This window comes from Mizuhopecten yessoensis, unplaced genomic scaffold, assembly GCF_002113885.1.
Source record: "Mizuhopecten yessoensis strain PY_sf001 unplaced genomic scaffold, ASM211388v2 scaffold10603, whole genome shotgun sequence".
In the NCBI taxonomy this organism is placed as follows: Eukaryota; Metazoa; Mollusca; class Bivalvia; order Pectinida; family Pectinidae; genus Mizuhopecten; species Mizuhopecten yessoensis.
In genome coordinates, this window is record NW_018408629.1 from 10,722 (window position 1) to 21,383 (window position 10,662).

At 35.8% G+C, this 10,662-nt stretch overlaps 1 protein-coding gene across 1 annotated transcript in view; it reads left to right on the forward strand.

The window, feature by feature from the left end:
- LOC110461357 (A-kinase anchor protein 10, mitochondrial-like) overlaps positions 1–10,662 on the forward strand; it is a 16,822-nt gene that overhangs the window by 1,633 nt on the left and 4,527 nt on the right. Inside the window, exons 3-9 of the mRNA XM_021514803.1 lie at positions 8–466; positions 733–831; positions 1,936–2,020; positions 2,357–2,617; positions 7,311–7,455; positions 7,856–7,964; positions 9,991–10,174. Coding sequence (XP_021370478.1) covers positions 8–466; positions 733–831; positions 1,936–2,020; positions 2,357–2,617; positions 7,311–7,455; positions 7,856–7,964; positions 9,991–10,174 — 1,342 coding nt within the window. The remainder of the gene's footprint in view (positions 1–7; positions 467–732; positions 832–1,935; positions 2,021–2,356; positions 2,618–7,310; positions 7,456–7,855; positions 7,965–9,990; positions 10,175–10,662) is intronic.

Sequence of the window (10,662 nt, forward strand, 5' to 3'; positions counted from 1 at the left end):
GATAATGTGTCGCAACTCTCTAGTAGATGTTCTAGTCAAATAGGGGTGAACGATGAATGCAGAAATCGTCGTTTATCATCAGGCTTGGAGTCTGTAAATACAGAGTCTAGTCACAAAAGACATGGGTCAGACAGTGAGTTGTCTTGTCCCCAACAAATAGAAACAGAAGGACAGGTGTCTAGTCCCCATTTAACGCAAAAAGATGGACAAGTGCCTCAATCCGAACTGTCAACTGGACACGACAATTTACCCAGGCTTGGTGCTGTGATAGGTGATAGCGAGGGGGCGGAAAGGGGGGAAACATATTCCCCGGGGAAGGGGCAGACAGAACCCCCGTGTGAGGCAGAGGAAATGGACAAACAGGATAGCTCTACTGTGATATCTAGGTCAAGTTCACAAGAAGACGGTGAAAGAAAGATGAAACGAGGCGTATCTGTAGAAGATATTGCAGAAAAATTAAAAAGGAGTACGTATTATTTTAACATTTTCTTGTCTCTATATATATATCTTAAATGATGTTATATTTACATCACATTAATTCTATTGCACTAACTTTGAAGTCTTCAAAATTATTCATGTTTGTAATTTTTATCAAAAATTATGATATGTATCATATAAGCAAGCTGTTATGAAATGAAATTAAGGAAACAATCTTTAGAGACAGTATTGCAATAAAGTACAAACTGTAAACCGGTAAAATTTTAAGCATTTCTGTATCTTTTTCTTACAAAGGTATTGAGAGAGATGCAGTTAAGATTTTTCAAAAATATTTGTCCCATGATGCCACAGATCCTATTGGTGCTCCAGACGGGCTACGCAATGAAACCATACGTAAGTTTATGACGAAGCATTCGATAAAATTATGTGTACACATGTATCTTGCTAATGGTACTACTAGAATGGACAATGTTTTTGCACAGTCTGTGCATCACATTTCCTAGGGCATACCTCAAATTCACTGTCATCCACAGATGCCAAATTCTGCATGAGAGTTTCTGAAGAGATGGTAAAGAGTCATATGCCTGCTACTGAAATTGGGTATTTTGCTACTCTCTAAACAGAGATATGTCCTTCTCTTCTTCACCAACCGTCATGTACACCCTGTCCTCTGCACAATTACCTTCGTCTGCTTGTGAGACCATCATCAAAAATTTGTTTGATTTTAGTTTCCCAACTGATTCACTAATTAAAGGCACCTACACAAACTTTTATTTGGAACTTTTGCCAAAAAAATGCTTTTGATGAAAGTTCAGACACTTTAACTCATTTACCCCTGAAATTTCATAATGAATTATTCCAACCTTTGAATTGGAAGAGTTCAAATGTGTCTTCAGGGATGAATGAGTTAATAAAGTTTATGTATAAAAATATGAGGTATTTTAAACACTTACAAGATGCTTAATAGAATCTTCCCCTACCTTGAGGGTGTGACAGAAATCTCCAACCCGATGGGGTAATGTTTTTTGGTTGTGTAACCCGAGGCTCTGCCAAAAAAATCACCCCGAGGGTTGGAGATTTCTCTGTTACACCCTCAAGGTAGGGGATGATTGTTTTTCTCCCATCCTATTATTTCAGTCACAGCTCCTCCGACAGTAGTCTGCCATGTTTGTAAACAAAAACACATGCAGGGTATTAATATCGTCATTCACTTTTGATGACGTCACAATTACCGATGACGCAGTTTAATGACGTCACAATTGAACACATGCTAATCGGCATGAGGCTATCTTCTCCTAGGGGGTGACAAGCTGATCTTTCCCGGCTAAAACGGGAGACACACCTGTGAAGGGTGGGAGAAAAGACATTGAACCCCATTAAAGATAATATTTTCAACATCAGAATTATATTCAAGACACCAACATCAACTGACCCAAGGTAGATTTAAATGAACACTGTACATTCAAATTACAGAAAGTTGTCTTGAATCTGTTACAGACACGATTTGCAGGGAAGACGGCCAAGTTGATCCACAGTGTTTTTCATCCTGTCAGGATTTTGTTTTCAAGAAAATGGAGAAAGAGAGAGTTTTGTGATTTGGACATTTTGAATGCAGTGAGTCCCAGCACTTATAATAATGTTCTGTATCTCTGAAAAACGTACTTTTTAGCCACTTATTGTTCAACTTTTATTGTTGTTATTGACAATGTTTTTGTAACTATATTATATCATACATGTTGTTATCAATTCATTTATTGGATCTAAAGGTCTGTTGAATTCAAATATTTATTGAAATATATGAAGAATCTTCGTAATGCCATTTTTAAATGAGGGGACTAACTCTTTTTTTAAGAAGAACCCATGGCAACTAATGACTAAATGGTCAGGTTAACTTATCTTTACAAAAAATGCATTGAAGGTTTTACCAGGACTTCGTAGTGAGCGAATACTACTACATGCATCAGATCAACCTTCTGACCAGTACACAAGTCCACCTAGCTGACGTGTTGTACAATGAAGGGGCACTCTTCTACTTTATGGAGTACCTTGAACAGGAAGGGGGCAGCCATTTTCTCCAATTTCTTTTAGCCACAGACAACTTTCAGCAGCATCTCATGTCTTGTGGTGGTCAGTATGATGGGATGGAGGCTCAACGGGATGCAATGGTGCTATACGACAAGTTAGTATTAAATATGGAAGCATGCAACAAATTACCATATTTGGTATAAATTTGCATACCATAATTTGCATATACCTTGTTTAATGTTACACATGCTAATGACATGAATGAAGTTTGTGTTGATACTTTCAAATGTTTTATTATATTTTGATTACTGAGATAATAAATTTAATCAACTAAAAAAAACCTGATATCTTTCACACTATTTTTTTGTACTCATCAGAACAGCTCTTTTTATACGTCTGTCAAATTTGACAGGAGTATTATGGTATGGCGTCGTCCGTCCGTCCAGCGTAAACTTTTGTCCAGCAGTCTCCTCCTACATTGTTCGACCGATCTCTTTGAAACTTGGTTTACATTATAATTATGATATGAAGTTGTGTCTCCCTTAAAAGAATTTTGATTCAACTATTTTTGCAAAAGTTATTGCCCTTTGTTCATTTCAGTATTTGATTTTTTATCCAGAGATTTTCTCCTACATTTTTTATAGCATGTCAGCTAACCTCTCTTAGAATGATGCAGATCTTATTTCAATGTAAGAAAGTATATAACACTATATGGCATTCGCCGGGCGTATATCGTTCTGCCCCGCGGTACTCTTGTTTTCTCATTTTATTCAAAGCCGCAGTTTTTCTGTTACGATACAGATGAAGTGATAGCAAAATGAATGTTTTCGTACATCTTGATGCTACATACTCTCAGATATTGATTTACCTACACATTGACACCATTTGAATCTTCCCAAGTAATAGAAAAAAGGCAGAATTGTGTTAAAAAGCGCACTGCCTAATCAAGTGTCATGTCATTGGACTTACGGTAATGTGTTATATCCCTAACTAACATGATGTAGTCATTTTTTGTTGTCTATAGGTAGTTTTGAAATATTAAAAATAGAAAATTTAATGTTTTACCTGTGGAATACCATATATATTTCACTTGTACGGCGGCAGAATCACGATATTTTCACCTGTGGTTTGTACTCGTGAAAAATATTGGTATTCTGCCATAAGAGAAAAATATACATAATAATGATATGTATCCCAATGATATCATTGGGATACCTTCAAATAACCTCCGTCTAGTCCACTAGCTAGACCTAGCTTATTACCATATCAGTTAAATAATGACCAATTCTATAATGTACCGTCTGTGAAAAGTTTATTTGATACAGTTTCAGTGGTTGATATATGATTACATGTACTTGTACTCAATCGATCTTTACAACACAATTTAATATATTTCACAACCAATTCTTTCGCTATTGAGGTATTCTTTTTACATCTTTTACACTTTGGCTATTTTTTGTTTGATGTTTTTCTTGTTTGTAATGTCTATCTTTAAGGTTATATCGCCCTAAATAACTGACATTGTTGATGGGCCGTTAAACAATACAAAAACAAACAAAACATCCAGCTTTATCAAAGAATTCCAAGTATAGTCCATGGAGATAGATGCTCAATTTAAAAAGAAATAATTGTCAGAAGGGTATCAAACTGAACAATATACAATATGATTGCAATTTAAATATATATCTTATCGCGACCTGGCCACCGATCACTGATTTATAACTTAATTGATATAATACCTATACATGTGCCAAAACAAAAATATCTGACCAGGTGGTCGATCAAAATATTAATCCGTAATTGCAGTTTCAATCCACCCTCCGCATTCTGATCGATCAGTACAACTGAACTTTCGTCATTACTCAAGAAAACATCTACTGCTTTGCGGCCTACACACTTGTCTCTGCTTTGCAATTGAACTTACTAATTGATAATGAATATGTAAGTAAATATAAGAAAGATATATATACCATTATTCATCTCCAGATTTGCAAATATATATCGCTATATAACGCCATCGTTGTTCCGTATCAACGACTTGACTGTATTTGCAATGATTTTTACCGATGTTGACTGGGATAGTTCGAACTACTCTTTATTGAAGTGGCTACAATTTCGTGTAATTCGAACAGGATTGACAATATTTTTTTTTTAAACTACCTTCAACTATAAAATTTCAACTGATTCCCACCACCAGTACAAACCTGGGTGTGGTGATTGGTAATCTGTTAGAATGTGCAGTAATGGACAATATTAAAACACTTAGTGGACACATCAAATAAGCTTTTGAAAAATATTGCACTTCAGCGATATTTCATTTCTTTATTACAATACAATACAATGGCTGTGAATTGCAATATACTGGTTTATGACATCAGCCTTCAACAACTCCAGATGAGATTGCTAATCCATCGCACATATACGCCTACCTGTTTATGTATTGTATACACATTATTTTACCAAACATGGGTGTAGAGCAGTTCCCATCATCTCCTCCTGTTACCTATGCTCTATACCTTCAGCATTAATAGTCTTGTACACTCTGAACGAATCTATTTACTGAAGTGTCCCATATGGAATACAATGTACTGTGTGTACTGTACCACAAGCTTATAGCCCACCATCATCAGATGGTAGACTGTTCAAGGCGCCTTCGTCCATAGTCCATCGGTCATTGGTCTGCCCTAAAACAATCCTTGTGCTTTTCAAAAAGTACTGGAGAGATCTTCCTCAAATATTTCACATGAAGATTTCCCATTGCCCTTAATTATGCATATCAAATTTTAGGATCGATTTGAAAACCATTATGGGCGCATCTTGAATTTTGATAGTTCAGATTTGTTATCGCTTTTTCTCAAAAGGTATCTCAGGGATCAATTTTTGGGTTGATCAGAAAACCAAGATGGTCAACAAGCGGCCATCTTGAATTTTGAGAGTTTGTTAGCTCTATTTCTCAGACAGTACTTGATGGACCTTTCTCAAATTTCACATTAGGATTCCCATGTACCCTTAGATATAGTGATGCATATCAAATTGTCAAGATGACTGACAGGTTGGCATGTTGAATTTTGAGAATTAGAGGTTGTAAGTGTTATTTCTCAAAAAACGGGTTTGATCTACCTCAAGTTCTACATGAAGGTTTCCAGTGGTCTGTCAGTGTACAGAGACTGATTAGAAAAACAGGATGGCCACTATAGATAGCCATCTTGAATTTGGTATTTCAATTTGGTTATCACTTTTCTCAAGAATTATTAGATAGATCTTTATCAAATTTATATGTTCATTTTCATATATAGTTAAGTTGTGCATGTTTCATTTTGAGGCAGAAGTGATATATCACTACATACATGTACATTGTATTTCCCAAAAAGTACTAGACAGATCTTTTTCAAATTTCAATCTTAGGTTCACCTTTTTACACATTTAGTACTGTGCTAGTAAATAGGCCAAGTAAAACCTCACTTTGAAAGAACAATGTTATAGGTACATATCATTATGAAGCGTAGATCAAAAGTTACCACAAGGTGGATTTATTGCTTACATGACTCAATCCAACAGATATGAGAAAAGAATAGATAAATACTACATAGAACCTATGACAACATATGACTGTGCCTCACGTTGCCTCACATTTTGATTGAATGTGCCAATTTTTAACAGATTCGAGACAATTTCATGATATGCCTGATGTGAGAACTTAATCCCATGCAGTTAATTTGTCACACATTGTCGAATCTCTGTTAAATTTGTCTATATCATAAATTTAGACATTTGCAAAAATACATTCTATAATGATTTGAATATCTATGTGAAATTTGTACACATCATAAAATTTGATAGTTCCAAAAACACATGTCATAATGATAACTGACCATTTCGCTGTGTGTATGCATTTTCTAACGTTTTACCATTCAGTTTCCTTTTGGCGTATTAAGTTTTGTAAGTTCCCCTTTTGTTGTCAGGCCCGATACATCTCTATTGTTTCTAGGCCATTAAGCAAATAACCAACCAACTTATCAGTTTCAAATTGAGGTTCAAAGTTTGTAACAGTACGCTTTTTATTGTTAGCTCACCTGGTCCGAAGGACCATGGTGAGCTTATGCCATACCGCAGCGACCGTCGTCCGCCCGTCAACTTTTCCTTTAAAACGCTACTAGTCATGAACGACTGAGCAGATTTTGACCAAATTTGGTCAGAAGCATCCTTGGGGGAAGGGGAACAAATGTTGTATAAATGGTGGGTCTGGCCCCCCTGGGGGCTGAGGGGCGTGGCCCAATAGGGGTAATATAGCAAATTATTCTTCAAAATCCTTCTTCTTCTTTAGGAATGAAAGGATTTGTTCCATTTTTGGTAAGAAGCATCCTTAGGTGAAGGGGAACCAATTTTGTTTAAACCGTGGGTCTGGCCTCCAAGGGGCCTGAGGGGCGGGGCCCAATAGGGGAAACATAGCAAATTATTCTTCAAAATCCTTCTTCTTCTGTAGGAATGAAAGGATTTGGTCCATAATCGGTCAGAAGCATTCTTGGGTGAAGGAGAACCCCAATTTTGTATAATTGGTGGGTATGACCCCTTTAGGGCATAGGGGTGGGGCTCTGTTTGAAGTTAGTTCTTGCTATATTTCAAGTACGGAGTACAAGTATGGATCTTTCTGAAATTTCATATGTACTTACAGCACCTAACATTGAGTGCCATATCTTTAATTCATACCAATTATTTTAAACATATATTTAGGTGAGCGATACAGGCTCTATGGGCCTCTTGTTTTTCAATATTTTTCTATAAAATGTTTCATATGATACTTGTGTGATGGACTAAATAATCCCATGTTTGAACACAATTTCTTTCAGATATTTTTCTTTGCAAGCTACAGATCCACTTGGTTTTGATGATAAAAAAAGGTTTGAGATAGAAGAAAATATATGTCGGGAAGAAGGTCCACTTCCGGAGTGTTTTGCCAAACCACGAGATATCGTCCATAAAACTATAGAGAAGGTAAGTCTCCAAAAACACTGTTCTACTTAACAAAAATCTTGATGATAAAATAAGCTGTAAGAATTTAGAAAGTCGCAGTACTAGTGTAACTCTCTGTTTATTTCGTTTGAAAGTCAGAAGAATTCTGATTAAATTTTACCTCATTATTTCGATAAATTTTACTTCATTATTTCGATACAAGTGATGTTGGATTGATACTGTACCTTTGGTATTTGTTTCAGTGACTCTGTCAGTATCCCACTTTTTAAGTATTTTTAAGGGTCAGTTTTTAGCTCACCTGGCCAAGCCATTCATCATCATGATAATGTGTTCCTTGAAAACACTTCTAGTTAAGACTATTATAGCAATGTTTGCAATTTTTCTGAAAATTTGTCTCTGATGTAAATTTTGTGTATTTCAGGCATACTTTAAGGCTTACTTACAGAGTGATGTATATTACAAGTATCTATCTGAGCTGGTTAGCACAGTGGAAACAGCCAACTACCCACCTCGACAACGTAAACGCACCGGTCAGTACACTGCAGAAAATCCATGATAGAAGCCTTAATAAACAACAGCTGATTTCCAAAGGGGAAAAGGATACAATGTAGAACCAATGTCACTCAAAGTCCCAATATTTCGGCCTCCTGGCCTTCTTCAAGGGCGCAAGTCAACGATTGGTTCAAGTGATGTCCATCTTGCCTCTTCAGAGGTTTGAAATCAGTTGTTGCCTTTCACCCTTGAAGAAGGCCGGCCAGGAGGCCAAAATATTGGGACTTAGAGTGACATTGTGCTATTTGTTATTTTTCGTGATAGAAGAGTTAAAATGACATGTTGTGTATCCCTGAAAAAATGTAGATATTGTTATTAGAGGAGGAGTACTGTCTACAGAGAAGACAATAATTTTGAAAATGCTTATGCATCATTAATGCCAAAACTGTTAATATGACAATATAGCTAGATTGCAACTCCATATATACCAACTTAAATGATTGACCTATGAAAAATAGTGTTAATCTTATTAACCCATTAAAATTGAAGCTAGTCGTTTGACTCATTTTACTCTAAACTTTAAATAATCTGACCTGAAAATTGATGAAATTACCACTTTTACTGAAAATTGATGAAATTACCACTTTTACTGATAGTTGATGAAATGACCACTTTTACTGAAAATTGATGAAATTACCACTTTTACTGAAAATTGATGAAATTACCACTTTTACTGAAAATTGATGAAATTACCACTTTTACTGATAATTGATGAAATTACCACTTTTACTGATAATTGATGAAATTACCACTTTTACTGATAATTGATGAAATTACCACTTTTACTGATAATTGATGAAATTACCACTTTTACTGATAATTGATGAAATTACCACTTTTACTGATAATTGATGAAATTACCACTTTTACTGATAATTGATGAAATTACCACTTTTACTGATAATTGATGAAATTACCACTTTTACTGATAAAATTACCACTTTTACTGATAATTGATGAAATTACCACTTTTACTGATAATTTCACCATTAACTGCATTGAAATAACATTTCTAATTATAGCTTACATTTAAGTTTATAATTAAGTAAAGGGTACCAACAAGCTTAACTACATAGTTTCTGGTATTATTATTGTCACTTTTGTGAAATATTTGCTTAAGTTCTTTTTCAAACGAATTATTCGATAAAATCCCAGGCTATAAGTAATTTTATTGAATTTCAGTTTTTCAAAATTTGCTGTTTTGAAAAAGAAGTAAATAAGAAAGAAAGAAGAAAATTTGTGGAGGTTAATTATAAACACAGGAGCTTCATGTTGAAAAACCTACACTTTGTAACTATGCTGTTGTCATCTACTAATTATCAATGAACTGCACAAAATGAAAGTCTAATCTATGGGCGACAGTATGTTTGGAAAAACAATGAATATTGAAAAATACGTAATTTAACAAGGGAATCAACTCTCGCCGAAAACGAGCCATTCAGATTGATATGTCTCGCCTGTGCCCCACTTTGACCATCAATGCACATGTCAAGTTTGGTTGGTCTAGCACTTAACGCTTCAGGGAACCTAACTTAAACGCAAAAACCTTATGTTGATGGAGATGCTGACAAAGTCAATGGACCATGAAAGGTAGGCCGCATCCAGCATTTGATGTATGGGTTGAGATGTACTACCTTATAAGATGCGATTCTATGGTCCAAGCTTGGTTGGTGTAGCACTAAGTCTTATAGATTCAGAGAAACCAACTTAAACGCAAAAACTTTATGCTGACGCCATCGCCGGAAAAGCAACACCTTAGTCGTTTCCGCTACTTCGTGACGGCGAGACAAAAAACACTTCTGCTTGCTTCATCATTTATATCAAAGGGAGAACACTCTAAGTCAAAAACTCTTGAGTGGAACTCTTCTACACAGTTATAGCTGATGCAGTGGTGCCCTTTACCTTAATGTTTAAGTTTTGTTCATATGCGGACAGTTTTGTTTTATTTAACAATGAATAAGAATAAAATTTTACCTTCTTAAATTGCCGTTTCTTTATTCACAGCCAGTGATGCCTCCTCAGAACACAGCAGTCACAGTGCTGGAAGTGAAAGTCGATCGTCCAAAAACACCTACCTGGCCACAGACACGAGTCATCTACGTCACAGCATGAACAAGCTCGACACTGCCATGAACCTTGATCCTGGGCTCCTGAACCCTGACCTTTTATGGAAAAGACACAGTCCAAAGTAAATTTCTGCTGAAATAATAATTTGTTTTCCCTGCATGTATAATGTACATCACTTGAGTTAATGTAGCTATTTGCACTATGGCTAACTAGCAGTTGGTCTGCATACATGTCTCTACTACCGGGTATATTTTATATAACGAAAATAAACGTGTAATGGCTTTGCTTTACACTGTATACTGGTTCTTAAGGCCGATAATAATAAAGCGTTTACCTAGATCCCAATCCAATTTTTAAGTGTTGATGGGTTTGTAGGTTGGTAGGTACATGTAGGTAGGTAGGGAAAACATTTTATCAGTGCCCCACATCAGAGATACGAGTGCCGTATAATAATCATGGTGCCCGTCTGTCCATCTGTCTACACATTCATTTACAGTGATTATCTCTGAATTCTAAAACTTTTAGAAATTTGACACGGTGATACACTGTGATATATTTATGTGCAAGGTCGGGTTACTATTACTGAAAAAGACCAAGGTTGGGGAGGGG